The 24,213-nt window shown below is 42.0% G+C and overlaps 1 protein-coding gene across 3 annotated transcripts in view; it reads left to right on the plus strand.

Annotated features, from left to right (window-relative positions):
• The window catches only part of LOC140715373 (myoferlin-like), a 276,005-nt gene that overhangs the window by 36,904 nt on the left and 214,888 nt on the right, over positions 1–24,213 (plus strand). For all 3 annotated transcript variants that reach the window (XM_073027462.1, XM_073027463.1, XM_073027464.1), the window contains exons 4-5: positions 11,905–12,010; positions 21,035–21,137. In XM_073027462.1, coding sequence (XP_072883563.1) covers positions 11,905–12,010; positions 21,035–21,137 — 209 coding nt within the window. The remainder of the gene's footprint in view (positions 1–11,904; positions 12,011–21,034; positions 21,138–24,213) is intronic.

Genomic DNA, 24,213 nt, shown 5'->3' on the forward strand with positions numbered 1-24,213 from the left:
GTGAATTTCTTAGAAGAACCCTGCTGTTTTAGTTCTCAATTCTCAATCACTATGCCTCCTGACACCTGTAATTTTGATTGGGTAGAATGCCGATTGAAACTATGGCTATGAGATGGGGAATTAGTTCTTCAGGCAAGATTAACTAGCTGACAGGATAACTATGATTTATAAAAGACTAGCTTGCTGGCATAGGGCATGTGATTTCATTTGCAATGGATGGCTGTCTGTCCCTCTGGTAAATCCCATAATCTGCTTGTGATATGGCAGCAGTGCATCTACTGGCCTCTACTAGGATGGCAGTGTACCCTTATGCCCAGCATGTTCTTCCAAACCTCATCATGGGTTGTGCCTGGTATTTGAAACCTGTATCTGTTTTACATGGAATGTAGGTGCACTTTAGTGAGTGGGTAAATTACTTTACAAAAAGCAGTAAATTCTTTATTACCACAAGAACAAGGAGTGGCTTTCATTTTGTGTAGATGTAGTTTTATTAGATGCTGAGTGGCACCAAACTTGTAGGAACACGCAAAGGCATTTCAGGGAGCAAGATCCAGACAAGTTGAAATCTGCTGCTACATTTGACTTTTTTTTCCCTTTCATTGGTCCTTGTGATATTCAACGAGGAGTCCTTGAGGTTAAAATGGTGCAAGAGCTTGTGGATGGTACCTTGCTAATTTTTATCTCTGAATATTATTTAAGACATGCATTTGAAATGGGATAAGACTGTGCAATTTGGTGTACGGCATTTAATGATTATATCTGATTGTTTCTACCTGTTTTTAGTTAGAGATACAGAATGGTAACAGGCCTTGCTGTCCAACGAGCTCATACCGCCCACTTGCACCCATGTGATTAATTAACCTTGTCTTTTTACGTCCTTGGGATGAGGGAGGAAAGAGAAGACCCCAGAGAAAACCCAAGTGATCACAGGGAGAATGTACGGACTCCTAGCTAGTGGGGAGATTTGAACCCAGTTGCTGGTGCTATAATAGCATTACTCTAATTGTTAAACCATCATGTGGTACCATCACACGTTACCATCAATACGTCGCACGTTATGAAGACCATGGAGCGGCTGATAATACAGAATCTGAGGCCACAAACCAGGCACGCCCAGGATCCTCTTCAGTTTGCGTATAAGGAGAAGGTGGGAGTGGAGGATGCTATCACGTATTTGCTGCACAAATCACTCTCTCACCTAGAGGGGGTCAGTTGTGCTGTGAGGATTACATTCCTTGACTTCTCTAGTGCCTTTAACACCATCCAGCCCAAGATCTTAAGGCACAAACTAACGGAGATGGGAGTAGACTCTCACATGGTGGATTGGATAGTGGACTACTTGACAGATAGACCTCAGTATGTGCGGTTGGGAGACTGTAGGTCTGACACGGTGGTCAGCAGCACAGGGGCGCCGCAGGGAAGCGTACTCTCTCCGGTCCTGTTCACCCTGTACACATCAGACTTCCAATATAACTCGGAGTCCTGCCATGTGCAGAAGTTCGCTGATGACACGGCCATAGTGGGGTGTGTCAGGAATGGACAGGAGGAGGAGTATAGGAAACTGATACAGGACTTTGTGATATGGTGCAACTCAAACTACCTGCGTCTCAGTATCACCAAGACCAAGGAGATGGTGGTGGACTTTAGGAGATCTAGGCCTCATATGGAGCCAGTGATCATTAATGGAGAATGTGTGGAGCAGGTTAAGACCTACAGGTATCTGGGAGTACAGTTAGACAAGAAGCTAGACTGGACTGCCAACACAGATGCCTTGTGCAGGAAGGCACAGAGTCGACTGTACTTCCTAAGAAGGTTGGCGTCATTCAATGTCTGTAGTGAGATGCTGAAGATGTTCTATAGGTCAGTTGTGGAGAGCGCCCTCTTCTTTGTGGTGGCGTGTTGGGGAGGAAGCATTAAGAAGAGGGACTCCTCACGTCTTAATAAGCTGGTAAGGAAGGCGGGTTCTGTCGTGGGCAAAGTACTGGAGAGTTTAGCATCGGTAGCTGAGCGAAGGGCGCTGAGTAGGCTACGGTCAATTATGGATAACTCTGAACATCCTCTACATAGCACCATCCTCTACATAGCACCATCCAGAGACAGAGAAGCAGTTTCAGCGACAGGTTACTATCGATGCAATGCTCCTCAGACAGGATGAAGAGGTCAATACTCCCCAATGCCATTAGGCTTTACAATTCTACCGCCAGGACTTAAGAACTTTTTAAAAGCTATTATTAATGCTTTTTGAGATAGTGATTTAGATGCATATCATATTTTTACTGAGTTAAGTATTGTATGTAATTAGTTTTGCTACAACAAGTGTATGGGACATTGGAAAAAAGTTGAATTTCCCCATGGGGATGAATAAAGTATCTATCTATCTATCTAAAGAAGAACCAAATGCAGACAGGATATGTGTATGTTGTGGCATAGCATTTTTCTGACTATAAGGGTAAACCGAATAGTTGCTGTGACTTTCTAAATTGTCCATTCTCTTTGAGTTAACCTGTCTTTTTCTCTTCCGCCTCCCACACATATCATTGAAATTAACAAACACTACCTTACCTCAGTCAGCACTATCACTAGATGTCCCACTGACATTGCCCTTAAAAAGACATTTCCTCCTCCCCCATCTGTTTTATGTTTGGTTTTTAACTTCAATCTTTTCTCAGAACTAATCATCAGTCTGTAAATCAGCTCTCAGTTTTTTTTGCGTTCCACAGATGCTCCTGACCCAGTATATTCATTCTGAATATTCCAACATTTGCTACTTTTTTGTATGAAGTGGACATGTTTTGTACATAACCAAAATTCAAATATGTTCGATCAACCTCAGCAAAGGCTGGGAGATTCCTTGCTACCAGCATCATGGGGAGGAACAAGCTTTGCCAATGAACGGGCTAATTCAGTGATTAACACAACTTCACCGGTCTGCTCCACTTCTGACCTGAGAAGAAGGCAAACACTACTAGTTATGGCAGCAACTTGCCTGTCAAAAAGGATGACGTACTTGCTCCCCAAGTCTAAGATGGTTATAATTTTTATCACACCCATGTTCTTACAAACTTGATGGCTACCATCTGTTTGCAAATGAACACCTCATTAACATACATACCTCATGAAGGTACTGTTTGCATTTCACACAAACTGAGTGAGAGATGTGGTTGTTACAGACACCCCACCCTGCAAAAACTCATTTCAGGGGGGTAGCACCATCAATTTGTGCGAAACTCCCGGAACTTCCGGTAGAAGTGGGATGTCTGCAATAGAGTAGCTCCTCAGCAGCTAGCCAGCTAGTTTAAATAACTTTAGCTATTCTAATAAACAAATGACACCTGTTAAACTCACCTCAACAGTCATTTAACCCACCACGGGCAATAGAAAAGTCACTGTTGCAAACAGTGCAGCAAGCAACACTGTCATTATTTTGACCCCTATTAGGCAGGGGTACACTTTAGTGTAGTCTGGGGTGAAGTATGTTTTATATATTTTTGGAACACTCTGCTATGTCGCACTCTCTCTCGCACTCTCTCTCACGCTCACTGTCTCTCTCCCACTCGCTCTCAAAAAAATCAATTTCCGGGATATTGTATATAATTTGCAAGCATCAGGGAGCCACTATCAATATGCGGGAGACTCCTGGAACTTCCGGGAGAGGTAGGATGTTTTTTGTTACCAAAGGCATTCCACATTACATAAACAAGGAAGAAAAGTTGATCTCTCCAGCTGAATTGTGAGGTTGAAGCAACACACAAAAAGCTGGAGGAACTCAGCAGGCCAGGTAGCATCTATGGAAGAATACAGTTGACATTTCAGCCGAGACCCTTCAGCAGGACTGGAGGGGGAAAAAAAGATGAATGGAGTTAAAAGGTGAGGAGGTGACCTTGAAACCCCACCTTTTAATTCTACTCCATCTTTTTTTCTCCAGTCCTGCTGAAGGGTCTGGGCCTGAAATGTTGACTGTACTCTTTTCCATAAATCCCGCCTGGCCTGCTGAGTTCCTCCAGCATTTTGTGTGTGTTGCTTAGATTTCCAGCAGCTGCAGATTTCTCTTGTTTGTGATGTTGAAGGGTGTCTCTTCATCAGTTGGAAATTGGCTTGCACAATGTTAGTAATCATCACATCATTAAAATACAGAACCAGACTTGTGTCACACCTTTCACCTGCTGAATGGGCCAGAATGCCTGACTGGCATTTACTATTCTCACTTGCTACAATCTTGAGGAGGAAGTCTCGGGGCTTGGAAAATTCGTCACTAGTGATTTTTCCCCATTTGTATACCCACAAATATATACCTACTATTACAATTAGCCTGCCGATTTCTTGAAGATAACATAGAGGCTTATAACTATGTCCACTCCTTACTCTCCATTCCAGATTATTTAATCTATCCAAATTCTTAAAAGAACATCGGTCTTTCTTTCTGAACTCACTTTTGTATTTAGTGTTTTGAATAGATAGTTATAACTAAAGTAACTCCCCATTGCTAAGCTCATCAGCAAGCTGATTCCTCCATCTCGGAAACAGATCTTCTGTTACTGAGTTTTCCCTAAATGCCTTTTTATTACAGGATAGGCATATGGTGGAATAGTGGGTGAAGACAGGCCACGTGAGGGAGTCAGAGAAAATTGATGGGAACTGTTGAACAGTAGCTCAATCCGTCAAAGGACAAGGAAGTGGACTTGAATGTCAGAGCAGTAATGATGCTATTGAATGGTGAAGCTGACTTGAGGAACTGGATGGCCCTCAATAACATGCATTGATTTTAGTGTGTATCATCTACAAGATTCATGATATCACTTCCCAAATCTGTAGAGTCCTGCCATTTTGGACAAGGGCAGCAGACACAGGGCCTGCTGTTTCTTCAAGTTTCTTATCGATTTGATTTGAAAACAGGTTTGTTTATGAAATCATGAATTGCTGAAAGCACTCATTAAGTTGGACAAAATTAATGGCGAGGGAAATGGCTAATGTTCAGATTATTTTCTCATTTGATGATATTTCTGTAGTAAGTTCTTGAAGGGGCGTCATGGTAGCATAGTGCTTAGCACAACACTTTACAGTACAGACGACCCAGGTTCCATTCCTGATGCTGCCTGTAAGGAGATTGTACGCTCCCCCTGTGACCATGTAGTTTCCCCTGGTGCTCTGGTTTCCTCCCACAATCCAAAGACGTTCTGGTTGGTAGGTTAATTGGTCATTGTTAATTATCCCGGGATTGGGCTGGTGTTACATCGGGGTTTGCTGGGTGGCGTGCTTCAAGGAGCCGGAAGCGCCCGTTCTGTGCTGTATCTCAATCAATCAATAAATACAACCTGAAACAACTTTTCTCCCCCTCCACAAACACTGCCTGAAGTGAATATTTTCATGTAAAGGAATGATCATTTTCTTTTTTTTATTTTAGGCTTTCAGCAAATGGATTTTTTTTTGTTCCATTGACTAAAATTTAACACCCAAACTGATGATACCATGAGAATATTTTCATATGGACTGAAATACTTGAAAATACTGCATCACCAACACCAGTTCAGGATGACCTAAACCCCCCTGGCTTTGACAGTTATACTTGTGTCCAATTGAATATAATAGAGGTGCAAAATTAGTTGCACTACAAAAATAACTGTAAAGGCGAAGAATCAAGTGTAGCAGAGGGCAGATATAATATTTGATGCAATAGTAAAAGGTTAATTATTGTGCTTATCTAGTAAATGTGCCTGCTTCTGTTATTTCGAGAACCTGTAGACAAATCAACAGCTTTTGCTGTTGATAACATCTTTCTCTGTGTCTGCTTGTGTATCAGAAGCATTGTTATGGAGTGTGTCGTGATACTGGAATACAGAGTATCCTAAATATGATTCTGCCTCTGAACCATGGAAAGCAGGTAAACCTCAAAAATCTTGCTAATTCTCTGTTAGCAGTTTGCATTGCATTGATTTATTTTTGACCAGATCCACCCAGTGTGTATCTAGCTGAAAAGTGCAATATATTTAAGGTGAACATTTGCCACAACTTTAATAGAACTTTCGGACGGAAGTGGAACATTTACTATGTTTCAAAATTTGCAGTTGGTAGTAAAGCAACATCACTCATTTCTGATTTTGAAGAAAGTTCTCTTTAAGTCTGGCATTACCAATAATGAGAAATCTCCTTTCCAACTGTCTGACACTCTTGGGAATGTTTTGAAAGACAAATGGTATTGGTGTCCTTCAAGCTGAGTGAGACAGGAACTTCATTAAAGCTGTGTCACAAAAAGCACAGCTGTAATTAATAATAGTTTTGAACTTTTTAAACAATGTGTGGAATTAACCTTCAATATGCAAATTACTAAGGAACTAATTGAGATATGAGCACTTAAAATATTTCAGTATCATTATATGCAAAGCAGTAGGAACCGCTAAGTCAAGTTTTCAGAGTACTGTATACATTAAGATTCAAGACTGTTTTAATGTCATTTCCTGTACACAAGTGTAAATGATCCAATGCAGCACAAAAAAACCCACGGAAGATAAAGAACAAAAATATTTTTTTAAAAAACAAAATATAAATACATAAAATGGATGGTATACATTGATTGCATGTCCATAACGGGACGCTAGGCACAGGAGTCTCTGTACTTAAGGTGTCTGGCAGGAAATAATAAAGTAGTGGAGGGTGGAGATGTCAATTAGCATTACTGTTCGATAAAGTTTGAGTCTGGTGGTCTTGGCATAGATGCTATGTAGCCCCCTCTGTGGGAGTGGGGGAAAATAGTCCATGAGGAGAGTGGATGGCATTGTTCATGATGTTTCTGGCCATTTTCTAGCACTGTTCTGTGTATATATGTTCTTGATGGTGTTGTGGTTTTTCGTGCCTCACAAATGACCAAGAGACGCAGAAGATTCTTCAAGAAGGGTTAAACTTTAATTTGCAAATCAAAGCTGAGACAGTCATTGAGCTAGTCGCTGATTGCCCCCCCCCCCCCGATCCCCGATCCCCGGACACAGCATTTTTTTATAGCAATCTCCTGGTCCAGTTGCATTAGCACATGTAATCGATCTATAGTTGCGTATTACACGTACCTCACGTACATCATGTCCCTATTGTTTCTATCAATTGACTTAATCATGTTCTAATCTACATCTCTTAGCTACCTCTCATTAACATACCATTGTCTTCTACATTTTTAAGATTTCAGTCTCCTACCAAATTGGGTACATGCATAGCAAATATTAGTCCTAGGATTATGTGACTTAATTATGTTCTAATCTGTATCTCTTAGCTACTTCTCATTAACACATCATTATCTTCTACATTCCTAAGATACATGCATAGCAAATAGCAAGTTTCAAAACTGACTTCATAGTTTTGGTAAATTTATACTTTTATACTCCAATATATCTCCCCTTTGAGACCCAGAGGGTCTCACACAGAGAAAGAAGACCAAGAGTCCGCGTACAAAAGCCCCCCCCCAATAAACTCAAGCACTTATTCCCAAATCTCGGGTTAAACTAAAATTTTCTGTGCCAAGACCTCAAAGTATTCTCTCCCTGTTACCCTGGGCCGCTGAGCCAAAAACCTGTCCCTTTGTACCTGAAACAGGGAAAAAGACTCAGCAGCCCTTACAATCTACTCCCACACTGTCGTTTTGCTCTTGTTCATCCTGCAGGTGTTGTAGGCTGTAACGATACATTTTCGGTGTTTCTTTCTCCACTAAGCTTGCTTCAGTAATTGCCATGAGCATTGAAATTGTTTGGTTGCAGCACGCACTACAAGAGATTTGAGACAAGGAAGAAAACAGCACAGCACAAACGCACAGCTCAACAATATAATGCTGACAGTTATTGCTATTTTAGTCAGCCATGCTCCCCATCCTCCGAGTCTACTTTCTAACCAATCAAAGAACTGATGTTCAAATCCTGCAGTCTGACCTCCGTCCCGCAGATTCTTTAATTTATTCATTGCTCTGGTGAAAGACCCTTCTGGGCTAGTATTATTCGGTATGAAAGTGCAGCATTGTTCTCCAAACATTACACACACACACCCTTTCTCTGCCGAAAGCCAATCCAGTACCTGTCTGTTTTGCCACGCCACCCTGCTAGTTGCATCCAGCTGTTGCCCTAAGGCCTCCAGTGCATCATCGGTGTAGTTGATGAACCTCTGTTGATTGTAGTATATATAGTTTATCCATTCAACATTTTTGCTTGCCCCTATCACAGGCATGATAGCTTCCCAGCCTGCAGCAATCTCATTTCGTGCCTTGAATTCATTAGGTATACCTCTCGGCTGCCCTATACTGTCAATCCGGATTGTCGGGTCCGGGTCATATTTTCTCTTCTGCCGTAGCAGAGTCCGCTGCTCAGGGAAGTTAGCATTGGACTGTACTTCAGGGGACATTATAACTTCCTTAAGCAGCATGACACACGTACATGTTCCTGCCCACCTGAGGGGAAGCGTAGATCTCAGACCTCCTTCCTGTCCACACAGCCACCAAGTGTCTGCTAATGGGATAGTCTGAGAGTCCATTGCACCCTCAGGAGGAGGGGAACCCGTCAAGTGTCTTTTACCCGGGGTTACATCCCATGTCTGAGTGCAGTTGCCTCGGAAATGGCCAACCGGGTGAGTGCCCAACCGCATGAAACATTCATAATTCAGATGGTCCTGCATTATAAGCTGTTGCAGTGTAGGTGTCTGGCTTCTTTTATTTATAGCCCAGTGTCTGCTATAATTACAGTGATAGGCAAGCTTGTTTTGATCAAACTGCGAGGAAGCCTGATATAACATGCACCAATAGGGGCACATTGGTGCATTGTTCATACAGTTTTGATAGCAGGAATCTGCTTTAACGCAAATCCTCATGAAACAAGCCCTACCCGGACCTGGACACTGTCGTTCGCATTGTTCCCTGTGCTCTCTTCGCCACCGCGTGCAAGTGGAGGAGTTATAAGGCATGGGAACTACATGCTGAGTGGGGCTTTCCCTTGAGCACAGGTAACAATTCTGTCTCTTCATCATTCCTGCCGTGTAAGCTGCCCATTGATACCACTGATTAGTATGTGTCTTTAACCATGGCGAGGAGGTAAGTGTTGTGCTCCTCTTACTTCTTTTCTGCAGGTTACCAGTCCCATTCCATATCTGCCCCACTAATGGTTCCCAAGTCTGCACTGGAGTATGTGGGTGCTTTGTCCCCAGGGGCACAACTGGTCGTTCCCAGCTCATCCCCATTATCTGAAGAAGCCCTATTATCCACCACCACATCCTGAGGGTCTTGAGGCCCGTCCTCAGAATCAAAAATTTCCCTTACTAATTGATCAAACTCCTGCGGTGCAGTGTCAGCTTCTTGTTCCCCCTGTCTGTCTCCTGTTAACTGCTCTTCCGCATCACTTACCTCGGACACTTCACCTGATTGCCCTTGCAGGACTGCCCTCGTGCAATGGTTCAGGTGGTACCAGGTGGAGCGTCCTTCTACCTGAACTGCGGTGGGTGATGCCTTAGTCACCGTAAAGGGTCCCTCCCTTCTTGGCACAAACTTACATCAAACGTTCCTTCTCTTGGCCACTTTGTGACCAGGTTTTTGGTTCTTTTTTCCCATTTTTCTGAAGTTTTTGTGATCTCATTTTGAATTAACGGGAATTTTTTGCTCAGAATCTCTACTGCTGTTCCTTTACCTGTCATGTTATTCTCTCTTTTTAAGGTATTTCAGAGATTCACAGTTTGTTTACTGGATAATATTATTTACTCTAGTCTAACACCACGTGGACTTTTTCTTAACTAAACTTACTCTAATTCTACGCCTAGTCTATTTTCCTTTCCCTGCCCATTCAGCCCTTCGTTTCATACGAAGCGGTACCCACAGGGATTTACCAACACCACGTGGACTTTTTCTTAACGTCTTATTAACTTATTTGTACTTACCCTCACTGCAGTGTTCTTGATCAATCCTCTGAGCCTCCTCTGTTAACCCCCAATTCTGCCAGATTCTTTGGACTGGAGAGACCCTTCGGCAGTGGTTCCACACTTCTGAGACTCCAAGACCTCCCCAAAGCCAACAGAATTCTTAGTCCAAATTGTCGCAAAAAGCGCTTACCTTTTGTTTGGGTGCACCCTTAATTCTGTTAGCCTTATGGGGGTCCCTAGAGGACTGGGAAGCGTCCCCAATCTGCCGTTTCTTTTCCGCAGGTCTCTATCCGGTCCTGCCGCGGTCACCAATTTTGTCGTGGTTTTTCGTGCCTCACAAATGACCAAGAGACGCAGAAGATTCTTCAAGAAGGGTTAAACTTTAATTTGCAAATCAAAGCTGAGATAGTCATTGAGCTAGTCGCTGATTGCCCCCCCCCCCCCACCCCCCGATCCCCGATCCCCGATCCCCGGACACAGCATTTTTTTATAGCAATCTCCTGGTCCAGTTGTATTAGCATATGTAATCGATCTATAGTTGCGTATTACACGTACCTCACGTACATCATGTCCCTATTGTTTCTATCAATTGACTTAATCATGTTCTAATCTACATCTCTTAGCTACCTCTCATTAACATACCATTGTCTTCTACATTTTTAAGATTTCAGTCTCCTACCAAATTGGGTACATGCATAGCAAATAGTCCTAGGATTATATGACTTAATTATGTTCTAATCTATATCTCTTAGCTACTTCTCATTAACACATCATTGTCTTCTACATTCTTAAGATACATGCATAGCAAATAGCAAGTTTCAAAACTGACTTCATAGTTTTGGTAAATTTATACTTTTGTACTCCAATAATGGTAGGTAGGCAGCTGTCATCACATTGGGCCATTTTTGACCACCTGTTTTAGAGCTTTCCCGTCCTGCGGTGCAGTTTCTGTACCTAGCAGTGATGTAGCTTGTTGGGATGCTGTCTTCTGCTATTGTACATAATGGGAACATGGATGCACATAGTCCAGCTCTCTTCAGCCTCCTCAGAAAATAGAGGCATTCGTAAGTGATACACCATCAATAACTCTGAGACGTGAGGCGAGATATCGGTTTTTATTGACTAGAAGAAAGAACAAGCAGCAATTGACCACCATGCTACATCCAGGAGACTGAGGGCTGGGCTCAGGCCTCAATCACTTTTATACCGGGGTCTGTGGGAGGAGCCACAGGAGCAGTCAGTAGGGGGGGGGGGGGGGGCGTGTCCAGACAGGTATATGTAGTTCACCACAGTAAGGTTTTCTGATTGTGTAGAATGTATTCTGGGACCATGAGAGGTTATGTGAGATGTGCACTCCCAGGATTTTGAAACTGCTTGTAGTTTCTACTGCTGCACAATCTATATGAAAGTCACTGAAATACACTGTATGAAAATTCCATTTCATGTACTTTTAAGTTTAAGGGGAAAAGGCTGTGCCAGAGATTAGAGAACAGTTGTGTGGGCATAAAAATCCTAAAGTACTGAGTGAAAAGATATTATTACCGGTATGTGTTATTTCGTTCTTTAGTCATTACTACGACATCCAGCAAGATGTTCTAAACTGAGTTTCTGTTTAGAAATACTGACTTGTCATTGGAACAAAATCACTGCTGATGAGTTTTGAGATGGCTAGTAATGGCTGTGTTTCATTTTGGGATTGCTTGGTGCTCATCACTCTTAAAGGTGCTGTTGTACATCTTGTATATAACAATGCCTGATTAGGCCAGTTGTAACTTTTTTTTATTTGAAGAGATGAGTTATGATTTACTTAAACTAAGTAAACTTACTTAAGTTTACTTAACACTGAGTAAGGGAGAGTAAAGTTTTCATTAATGGAAGACACCAGATACTGCCGCGGGGAAGGGATGACTCTGAACGTTGCATTTTAGAGATATTGTCAAGCTAATTTAATTGCAGAGTTGTTAGTTTCAAGTGTATTTAATTGCTGGAATATCAGGGTTTAACGTAATAGCATTTAATTTTTATCTCTTCTAGGTTTATTGGTTCTGCAACAATATCCTTGAGAGACCTTTCAAGTGGTCAAAAAACATTGCCTTTGAAGAATATCCCTTTACTCAGTGAAAAGAAACAGGCAATTGGGGTAAGTAAATTTTGAGCCCTTCATATGCAGCTTCTGTTTACTAAGGCCACCATTGGGTAAGAATATGTTATTACATCCTTTGTTTTTCTAGGGTGGCTATTGAACAATTCCTCAATAAAATTATTTTTGAGTGTCCTAACTCATATGAATGAGAGTTATAAAGACTAGTTTGCCAATTCAGATCTGTGCACCAGAGTTTAAAATTGGACACGCTAAAGTTTAGATTCTCAGTCTATCTGGGCAAGACTTCATTGCTTGGGCCAAAAATTATGAGGGTAGTTGGTGATGAATGATAATGTACACATTGCTATATACTGTACATTAATTTCAAATGGTTATCTTGCATACTTCCCTTCAGTTCTAGCTCTTTTAGTATTTCAAATATTGCCCTCACCGAGCACTAAGTACAAAGCTAGGTAGGGAGTTAAACACTTTCTCAAAAATCACCTGAGCTGGATGCTTTCTTCAGGGTTTTTAATGAGAAAACTCTGCGAAATTGCAGAAAGTTAAGTAAAATATGTATTGGATTCAATACAGAATGGTTGTGCACCGAAGTTTACTATTATTATCAATTATTCTCACAATCAGTGTTAAACAAGCTAATACGCACATGCAACATTCTATAGCCATGCCATTGACTAGAGCGAACTCGTAGTGGAACAATAGCTTAATAGTGGATAAACAATAAACATAATACTTCCTTCAAAGTACATCTACCATATCTTTGCCAATATTAAGAGAGCTTAAAACTTTAAGACTCAGATATTGCTAACTAAACGGCAAATAAAGAGTGGATGGACATGAATTTCTTTCTACCGTGTTTGCTCCAAGTTGAAATCCAAATGAACCCATGCCGAAAAAGATGCAAAAAAAATGAGCTTGCAAGCAGGAAGTGATGTTTGTACAAAATGAACAGCGCCTCTAAGGGCAGAACATTTCCCATCTGACTTCCATAAGGTGACAACTTTAACTGCTGAAATTAAAGGTCAAATGATCATTTCACTAAGTCTTTGGCAAAAAAAAGGACAGTCTCAGAGACTGGTCTTAAAAAGTTTTACTGCAGTCTTTAAAATATTCTCACTTCGAAGAAGTCATCCTTGATTACATACTTGCTTGTGATAATATCTAATGAGCAGGCTGGTGACATGGTTCTCACCCAGAATGACAATTGTCTGAGATACCGCTGAAGTGACTTGTGCTCTCATAATATGTCCTCCAGCTCACTGTAGCCCCTCAGAGTCCAGAAGTAACAGAGTGCACTAAGGTAACATTGGATTGGGAGAGATTCCTACTTTGTGATGCACTGCATTCCTGCATACATCTGTCTTTGTACAACAAGGAGGATTCTAACTTTTTCCCTATTTTTTACTGTGCTGAGAGGCTGCTTACAAATAAGCCAACCACAGCAAAGGCTGTTTTTGGATTCTCCTATGATCATCTTATTCACATAGATACCACTCTCACTGGTTCTGAAATTACTTGGGCGCCCGTTCTCCAGAACGTTAGGCGTAAATGTGCTGTAAGTGGGCTGATGAGCACCATCGAGGCAGACTTCGCCCATTATGACCCAGCCTCGGTCCAGTCATTGGGAACAGGGTGCAACATGCCGACTTTTCTGCTGTTCGTGTACCTGATGTGCACAGCTGTTGTCTCTGCCAAGCAACAGGAGAATCTCAGCAAAAGAGACAAGTGGGGGGAATTTTGTCAGCTACGTCCTTAAGATGTGGGCGACCACGTGCAGCTCCAGTAGTTGGTTTCATCCCTGTTGGGAATAATGGTTGCAGTCAATGGGAATTGGCGAGAATGAGCAGAACTTCCCTCCTGTTGACTCCATGATAAATTCACCAGCTCAGCCTCAGTAACTTCTGACATACCAGAACATCTTTAGAGTGTACAGAGAATTAGCTACATCTGATGGATGCTCAGCTGCCTCCTTGTCTTGCTCTGCTGCAGGTGTGCTGGAACCAGAAGCCCAAGGTGCTGGCCCTGAATTTACAGCTATACCTGGGTCTAATTCATCTTGAGCGTCAATAGGTTCTTGGCTCAGTGTCCTGGAGACCACTGGTGCTTGCTACACCGTGTGTCCATCTGTGTTCTGCAGTACATTGTTACTGCTTCTCCAGATCTGTGTGCTGCCCTCCCCAGATTCTCCACCACTCTCCAGATGACTGTCTTGTCCACTTTTGGACTGGCTCTGCCTCGGGGGTTTCTCTGGCCAGTCTTGGCATCTCACTCAGACTATTGTGCAGTGGTGATTTGTCTGGTGCAGCGAGGGCTGTGCATTTGCATCTGTGGTAGCTGCTGTTGAAAGGTGAGCCACTGATGCACTTCGTGCGCTGTTCAGCCCTTGTCTGCTCAAGTTAAGTGCTGAACATCCACGTGTTTCCAAATTAGGTGACTTTGGGCACTTCTCACCTTCCAACTTAAATGAAGGTTCATCTTGCTTTTGGTTTAAATCTGAAGCAGAGGTGACAAGTTCAGGAGGAGGGTCAGATAAAAATTTGGCAGGAAAGTGTTCCACTCTGGTTCTGTCAGCTGCATAAGCCTAGGGAAGACGAGCTCAGCCCCACCAAACGTGGGAGATTGAAGTGCAAGCCCCCCACATCCCCTGTTTGTGTGAACCTCTGCCTGGTTTGTTCCCGTTACAAATAAGTACCACAACATACCAGATAGTACACTGCATACAGTAAAAGATTTAGCTTTATAATTCTTAATTTGATTAAAGGGTTAGTAAAGGAAAAACAAAAAAAAAGGGGCCCAGTTTAATGAAGCAGTCTAACGTGCACAAGTTGGAGTTCACAGTTTCCCCTTAGCTGATCCTCCTTCGATCTCCCCGGGCTTCTTTGAATCACAGCCCCACTCCATGCCAAATAACACATAAAACTTAAAGTGACAGCAACATATAGTAAAAGCAGGAATGATATGATAAATACACAGCCTATATAAAGTAGAAATACTTTTCTGCAATCATTGCAGCACTGTCTAGTGTAGCGAAAATCTCACTACGTAGTGCTACTAGCATAGTGGAAGCTCTCTCAGCAGAAGCACTCTCTCCAGTAACCTTTAAGCTATGAAGCTGCCCTCGCCTCAGAAACGGATCAAACCACCCATGACTACCTTTAAATTCCACTTTCGCAACACTTTCATTACCATCATCCAGTGCTTTCAGTTTCAGCTTATTAAAAAGTGACTGATTTCTCCTTAAGGATAAGGTAACTTAACGGAACACTATGCTTTGTACACCCATCAATCCACTCAAGCAATAGACTTTCCATTTTATCTGTTATTGGATGCTGACTAAGAGAGACCACTTTGCAATGAGCAGAACCAACAGTAACATCAGCAGCTTTCAAGGTTCTTTCTCTCTGCGTATAAGTAGCACGAATCATGGACACAGGCAAGTTCAACGAGTGGACTGTGTCCTTACTTCATTCACCACGATCAAAACGCTTTATTATGTCTAGTTTAACGCTGTGTAACACCCTTACGAGCTCTTTTAGGCTTTTCTAATTCCTTAGAACTCATCTGGCTAACGGATGCACAAAATAAATCGAGATAAAGCACAGATGCTCACAGGCACGTGTTTAAGCAATGGCAGCTAGAATGCAGTTGCGGGGGATCAGCATTAAAGTCACACACATGTAACATTCTATGGCTATGCCATTGACTAGAGTGAACTCGTAGTGCAACGATGGCCAGTAATGATAAACATAATACTTCCTTCAAAGTACATCTACCAAATGTTTGCCAATCTTAAGACTCGCAGGAGCAAATAAAGAGTGGAATGGAGATGCATGTCTTTCAGCTATGTTTGCTCGAAGTCAAAATCCAAATTAACCTGTGCGGGAAATGATGTATAAAAACAGCTTACGAACAGCAAGTGATGTTTGTACAAAATGAAGTGCCTACAAAATGAACAGTGCCTCTAGAGGCATAACAACTACAGTACTGTGTAAAAGTCTTTGGCACATAGGCACCATAGCTATATATCTAAGACTTTGGCAGGGTGCTGTAGTAACCTTATGTTTTGCACTTCCACAAAAAAAAACACATTTCATGACATAAACCTGATTCTAGTATGGATCTCTGTTGTGGACTGAGAGAGGGAAGGTGGCAGGGAGAGGGGAATCACAGTTGGGGAAAAGGAGGAGTAATAAAGTTAGACAAGCAGTTTGTAATTTCCATTGCATGCTACAGAAACTCAAGATTTAGTAGGATTTGTATTTAATTAATCCAGAGCAATAATAATTCTTTGGGTGTTTAATGGTTGGTTGGATTTTCATTGAAATTTCATGCAGTTTGCTTTTTAACTGGACATGAAGAAAAGTTTTTAAAATGTCTTTTTGAAACTGGGGGTCACCTGTATTCATGGCTGTGTATTATTACAGCAAGAATTCAGTTAACTGAATTGTGTGATCAGTTAATGATGTTGTGAGGTGGCAATTTAAAACAATCCCCATTTGTTTTTGCAAACAGTTGTGTAACCACTTGCAAGAGCATGGAGTTACTGAATACATGCAGTATGCCAATCTATTGATAAAATACTCCATCTGCATTAATGTTTCATGATAATTCAAAGGCTGAATTTACAGTATATTGTACTTTAGCTGTAACCAAAATAAATCAGAGCTTAAATGAGCAATTTGGGTCCTTCTACTTTGTTTTTAGAATGTTCAGTTTTCTACTTCAATAGATTAATTGAAAAGTGTAAAGGATTTGGGAAAAGAAGCACTGATTATTACCACTAGTGAGAGCATGATCATCTTTCTTTGTGAATTATCTAAATCAGTTACGGTAATGTGAAACTAGAATTTTTGGAGATCTGTCTTTACAAATCACATTTCTTAAAAACAATGCAATAATTGGAATAAACACAAAATTCACCAGAAGGCAAGCTAAATTAAATAGAATAGCTTGTGTTTGATTAGACCTGTATGCAATTCATATGGAAGATTGAACAAGGAAACAATTGAAGCTTTTGAGATTTAATTGGATAAATGCAGTGAAGAATTTCATCTTGCAGCTTTTCCACTCCAGGGCGTAGTTAAGATTTTGAGCTAGACTGTTCAAGGCCATTGAAAGCAGAAATGAGTTTAATATCATTGGCATAAGTCATGAAATTTGTTAATTTTACGCCATTGGTACAATTAAGAAACATGATAAATATAGAGGGAAAACCGTATTACAGTAAGTATATACAGGTTACATCCATTACATAAGTTAAGTAGTGCAAAAAAATTTTTAGTGAGTTGTGAGGCAGTGTTCATGAGTTCAATGTCTATTTAGAAATTGGAAAATCGGATGGCAGAAAGGAAGAAGTAGTTCCTGAATTACTGAGTGTCTGCCTTCAGGTTTCTGTACCTCCTTGATGGTAACAATGAAAAGCACATGTCCTGGGTGGTAGGGATCCTAAATGATGGGCAATCCTTGAAGATGTTTTGGATACTATGGAGGCTGGTACCCAAGGTGGAGCTGACTAATTTTATAAGTTTCTGCAGCTTACTTCGATCTTGTGCAGCAGCTCCCACGCCATACAAAATGGTGATGCAGCCAGTCACAATGATCTCCATGGTACAAAGAGAAAATCATTATCAGCTGTCATTCAGACAAGATCAATTAAAGTATCAAAGCTGTAGATTTCTTTTGACTCTGGATGCTAAGCCATATGGACCCTACCTCACTTACCACTGGGGACATGAAGGTTATCAAAAACAGTAAAGAAGGAGATCAGAAATTACAAGGTAAGTGAGCCGAGAATTGGCAAATGGCACTCACTTCAGACAAGTATGAGGTGTTGCATCTGAGGAAGTCAAACCAGAGTAGAACTTGCACAGAGAATGGTCAAGCCAGGCTACTGAGGGACCCTAGGAGTACAGGTAGATCACAGGTAAATAGGGCAGTCTACAAGAAAGTCTAGTTGTGATTTAGCTTTCAGTGATGGTTCACTGGCATGGTGGTATGCTAACCCTCAGTCAGGGCATTGAGTGTAGGAGTTTGATGTTATGTTTGCAGCTGTACAAGAAGGTGAGACTGCACTCAGTATTGGAAGAAAAGCAAAATTAAATTGGAAAGAGTGCAGAGATTTAGGAGGATGCTGCCAGGACTTAAGGGTCTGAGATGTAGGGAGATTTTGAGCAGACTAGCATGTTATTCCTTAAAGCATAGGAGATTAGGGTTGACCTTAGAAAGTGTATAGAATTAAGGGGCATTGGGTGAATGCACGTATTCTTTTTTTCACAGGGCATACTTAAAATTAGAGGGAGGAGGCTTGAGGTGGGAGTTGACAGATTTTATTGGGACCTGAGGGGCAACTTATTCATAAAGAGGTGGTGCGTATAAGGAATGAGCTGTCAGAGATGGTGGATGAGGGATGTACAACAGGAATTAAAAAAACATCTGGATAAATATAGTTATAGGTGGTGTTCAGAGGGCAGATGGGATTAGCTTGGTGGATATCATAATCAGTTGGGCCAAAAAGGCCTTCTCACATGCTTCATTAGTCTGACTCCTTAAGGTTGTCATAGTCAGAGCTCCCACTGCCTATTAAATGCTCCCAATGGCATGCACCTCAAATAGCTTCTGACAACCATGTCCGCCTCTGGCAATCAAGTCCATCTCCTGGCTTTCATGTGTGGCATAGCTGCTAAGCCTAGCGGAACCATTTCTACTGACAAGAGGAGGGACTAAAGTGGGTTACTTGTGCTTTAAAACCAGTTACTTCAGACTAATGGGGCTCATCAGACGTGGTTGGCAGCTCATCTAGAAGGGAAACCTCTGATCTCAAACCTCCTCTATGCCCACTCACGGGGAAGGTTTCAGGAGTAAACCCCAAGGGCAAAAGTCTAGAGCTGGAGTCCCTAAGGCAGACCTATTTTGAGTTCAACACTGGCAGCTCCTGCGATGCTGCTGTGACAATCAATGCCATTCCTTTGGGCTCACCCAGTGTGTGGAGAGGGGGTGTTGCGGAAAAGATATTACGCGGACACGAAGGGAGATTGCCTTAGAAAGCCTTTGTTGTAGCGTGATGCGCAGCATGGAGAGCTCAACCTCTTAAAGCAGAATTCTTGAGACTCTCCTGCGTACATAGACTTTTCTCATTATATAGACATAGTGTATGTTGTTAAAAGCTTCCAAGCATGATTGTGAAATATAGCATACAAGCAGATAACTCCTTTACTCAATAATCTTGTCTTAGCGCAATACAGAAAAAAAGTATGATTAGGTTACTATTTCCTTATCTATTCAAAGGCTACTTCTGCCTGCAGCCTTGAAGCAAGTACAATTACACAGTATAACTAAAGAAAAACAGAGTATCATGTGACTAAGCTTTGATTACTCCTTCTCAGGCTAGTTAGTCATTTAGCAGCCCTCCTGGAGCAGTTTAAGGCTGCTGTGAAGAAAAAACTCTTTAACCCCTTAGTATCTAGCTAGTAACAAAATTTCTTCCACTGGGGAGACTGCTACGTGGGCAATAGCTTGCTCTCCATATTGTACTGCCCTGGCTTGCATATCTAGACAGCTAGGGCATAATGTCCGTCGTCCATCCTGACCAGCGGAGGCCTCCGTGCTCTGACTCAGTTCACAAGCGTGAGCACACTGCTTGTCGTGCTCACAGTGCAGGCACAGGGTCTGGGCAGCCAACTACCGCTAGAAACATTTTTTCATAGTGCTACAGTAGCGTAGTGGTTAGCACAATGCTTTTAGAGCTCAGGGTGTCAGAGTTTGGAGTTCAATTCCTGTGTCCTCTGTAGGAAGGCTGTGCATCCTTACTGTGAGCACATGGGTTTCCTCCGGGTGCTGCGATTTCCTCCCACAGTCCAGTTGCATGCTGGTTAGTAGGTCAATTGGACATTGTAAATTGTCCTGTGATTGGGTTAGGGTTAAATCATGGGTTGCTGGGCAGTGCAGTTCATAGGGCTGGAAGGACCTGCTTTACACTGTCTCTAAATGAAATAACAAATAATGGAAGCTCCATAGAAATGCTATAATGACTTGTTTAAATCAAGATTACTGATGGTTTTGCTGTGCCATGTGCCTGGCTGAAGCCGTCCCACAGCAAAGGAATGACGAATGGGATCTCTGTGAATTTAGCCACCAAGGCAGGGCTGCTGTGGGAGAATTGGTGTGACTGGTCAGTATTAAGAAGCAAGGCCAAGTGCTGAACCCTGCTTAACAGTGGGAGAGAGGCCACGGTAAAACTAGGCAGAGTTCTGGACCACCTAAATCCTCCTATTCCCCTCCTCGTTTTACAATGGATACAGTTTAAGCTGCCATCCTCCATGTTTAGCTGCAGAGAACTCAGCTGCCTGGAGATTTGTTTCTGCTTGCACTGTCTCCCTCATGTTTTTGCTCTCCATTTGAGCTTCTTACCATGGATATCTCCCCAGAATGAATCCAATCCATATGGAAAAGGAGGGAGAAGGAGGCTTCCATTGCATCTGACAAGTGAGGCAGCTTCTTTTGAGTTCCCAGTCTGACTAGGTCACAGACCTGGTCCTTGGCTCTTGGCAAGTGGCTGCACCATTTGCCCCATTCCTCTCGGACAATCTTTGTGCTTCATGCCACCCTGAGGCTTGCAATGTGACCGCTGTTTCATTTGCTGCTGAAGCTTGAACAGTTCACAGGGATATATGCCAGGTTCTTTGCGCGGCAGTGTACAGCCCCAATAGATAGCTTTTCCTTTTAGAGATGTGGCCTGTGGTAAGTTTTTGGACTCCAGGATCAAGAGCCCAGTAAAACTCCACTCTGAAATAGTAGCAAGCAAGGCACAGTATCAATGGAATTGAAGAGCAAATGAGTCAAGCTTGGATAGCCAGTACCAGGCTTGACCTATCTGCTGGAAACCAAAAGCAGGAGCTACTTACAAAGCAATTATCAGTAGGTCTGGTTATTTTAGTTTCCTTCTATGCACAAACTGTTCTGTCACTGAGCATAGTTTTCAGAATGCAAAGTATGAATTTTAGCTTTGCTTCATTTTTAAATAATGACCCACAGATGATCATTTTAGTTTTTTTTTAATTCAAGGCAACAATAAACTTGGTGGCCAATTATGAACCGCCTGCTGGATCAGGACCACCTAACCAGTCTGACGCTGGAGATTCCGGTGCGCAGGAAACAGGTGCAGATGGTAAGGCTTCATTGTTTGTCGAGTTTTCTGTTTACTTTTTATTCCATTTGAATGTTTCAGCATTCAATCCATTTGACCTGTCCAATGATCTTGGCCTTCAACAAGAATTGTGGATGCTTGGTTTTAAACTAAGATGGCAGAATATAATTTATGGGGGAAAAATCTTCAGTTTGAAGTTTTATTAATAGTTCCTCAGATCTGTTAATTTCTATCTGTTCATGCATGATGGGAATTGTTTTAGCTGATAAATATAACATAAATCCCTCGACTTGTAAAGTGTCTGAAATAACAATATGTCTTAACCTTTCATCTGGAATTTGAAGGTTCAATGATTTTGAGGGTTACATTTAAATTCTAACTTCACTGGCATGTTCTTTGGTTTAAAAATATCATTAGGCATGATTGTCAAAACTAATGTTTAATGTTCTGGTTCCAATCAAAGGTTTTAATAGGTACATCTAATGTCAGAGAAATGTATACAACAAACATCCTGAAATACTTTTTCTTTGCAACCATCCACGAAAACAGAGGAGTGCCCCAAAGAATGAATGACAGTTAAATGTTAGAACCCCAAAGTCACTCTCCCAGCTCCCCTTTCTCGCCAGCAAAAGAAATAGTCAGCACCCACCATCGAGCACTCAAGTTTGCAGCAAAACACCAGCAAAGACACAATACCCCAAAAGCTCATTCACACTGTATTCAACATACCACGGGCTCTCTCTCTTTCCCTAATAAGGGAGAAAGAGGTGTCTTCATTTAACAACGAAAGGGGAGACATAACAAACAACTCGCTGATTTACAATGTTAAAAGTCTGTTGCGTCGCTTTTTCCGAGCTCTGTGCCCAAAGTACTTGGGTCTCTGGGCACACAGTCAGCAGCCAGCTTGCTGCTTTCGATCTTCCGTCTCCCACAACACACTGAATTCCTGCAGAGAGACCCGGTCGGCCCGTCTCCAGAGCCACGAGATCCCGGAACTCTGAAGGGGAGCTAATCTCTTAGGCCACATCCTTGGCATATTGAATAACGAACGGCCAGTCACGAAACCGCGAGAGCTTTTCCAATTCCCGCAAAGAACCAAAGTCAACATTTAACTCCAGGTCAGGGTCTTCAAGAGAACCCTGGAAGGGAAAAATAGAGATATTAAAGATGGAAATAGAGCTGTTTTTGAAGATGCAAGCAAATTAGTCACCATTAGGCACAATTGTCTCCTCCAGATTGGAAGTTTCACCAAAATAGACTCCAATCTGAATTTAGGTATACAATATGCTCAGTGTACAGTGGTTTTCAGCACCTGTGATATTTATTTGCAAACCCACAACTGTGTGGGTTTCCTCCCACTTCCAAAGAAGGTGGTGGTAGGTTAATTAGTCACGTGGGTGTAATTGGGCAGTGCAAACCCGTTGGGTTGGCAGGGCCTGTTACCAACCTGCATCTGTGAATAAATAAATGATTTATTTTTATTGACAGGCTGATTAATGTCTGCTTTGGTAGTTTTAAAGACACAGCCAGTAATGCTGGGATTTCTGTATCAACATTTAAACTGGATTAATTGCAGGTGCATTAATTTTCCACCCCTACAAAGACTGCAGAGGGATTAAAGCTTTACTCTGTAGTCTTGGTCATGTAATGCTATTCACATTCATCGATGTAATGTTTATGTACTATTTCTTAAACACTATTAGTTTAATTTTTAAGAACATGCAGACCAGAACATGTTTTTTCTTTTTCCTGTTTAGCCTTTCCAGAAAGTGTTTTCCAAAACAAAAGTTTTTCCTATTAAAAAAATAAATGCAATTGATGTATATCATTAACTCCATATTTTATACGAAGCAACTCATTATGTTCACTTATCAACAGCTCTAATGTTTCATTTTTAAATAAGTGTCTCCCATGCTTCACTTGTGCAATAAACAGGCTCAGCCCTTAGTGTTCAGTGGTGTCAATATTCCTGTCTGTTCCAAGGCCCAGTGCATCCATCGATATGTGCTCCTGCAGCTAGGGATGTTCCTCTGGACCACAGTTGTTTGTGGGCACTAGCATAAGACTAAATTTTGAGCAGACCAAAGTGCATCTTTGACTGAGTCACTGATAAAATAGAAAAATAGCTTGTGAGAGTTCTGAGCCACTGTGTAACACAGGATAAGTGATAGCCAGGAGTTTTGCCAGTGACGTCAGAGTCAGAGTTATACAATATGGAAGCAGGCCCTAGGATGCCTTCCCGATCTAGTACCACTTGTCTGCATTTGGCCCATAGCTTTACAAACCTTTCCCATCCATCACTGTTTCTACAACTTCTCCCTTGGCACCTCCTATACTTTCACCACACTGATTGTTAGGGAAAAATTTGTTTATTATGGTCTCCTTTCAATCTTTCCCCTATAGCTCAAGTCTGTCTCTAGCTTTTATTTATACACCTTATAGCTTTATGTCCCCCTCCCCTTCAAGAGGGGTAATCAGCCCCTTTGCTCCAAGAGAAATGAAGAGGCACCATCCAATCCATTTCTCACCTTGTAATTCAAGCCTCACAATCCAGGCAACATCATGCGAATCCTTTCTACACCCTTTCTGGTTTAATCACATCCTTCCTATAGAATGGAAATCCGAATGCAGTCTCACCAACGTCCTGTAGATTGTAACAACGCCCAGCCATCGTGCTCAGTGCCTGTCTGGTGAATGCAAGCATGGCAAATGCAGCCTTAATGTCCTTTTCTATCCATGTCGGCACTTTTGGTGGCCTATGTACTTGTGCACCCAGGTCCTTCTGATCTACAATGCTCCCCGGAGCCCTGACATTTAATGTGTATACAGTTTAGCTTCCTAAAATAGATTACTTTACACTTGACTAAGTTGAATTCAATCTGCCATTCCTTTGTCAAGTCTCCCAGTTGATCCAGGCTCTTTGTAACTTTAGGTCAGGGGTGCCCAACCTTTTTTAATGCCTTGGAACCTTCCCATTAACCGAGGGGTCCATGGACCCCAGGTTGGGAGGCCCTGCTCTAGACAAACACATTCACTGTCCACTGCACTAATTTTGGTGCCAGTAGCAAACATGCTAATCATGCAACCCACTTTTCCA

The sequence above is a fragment of the Hemitrygon akajei genome, chromosome 23 (assembly GCF_048418815.1).
Source record: "Hemitrygon akajei chromosome 23, sHemAka1.3, whole genome shotgun sequence".
Lineage (NCBI taxonomy): Eukaryota > Metazoa > Chordata > Chondrichthyes > Myliobatiformes > Dasyatidae > Hemitrygon > Hemitrygon akajei.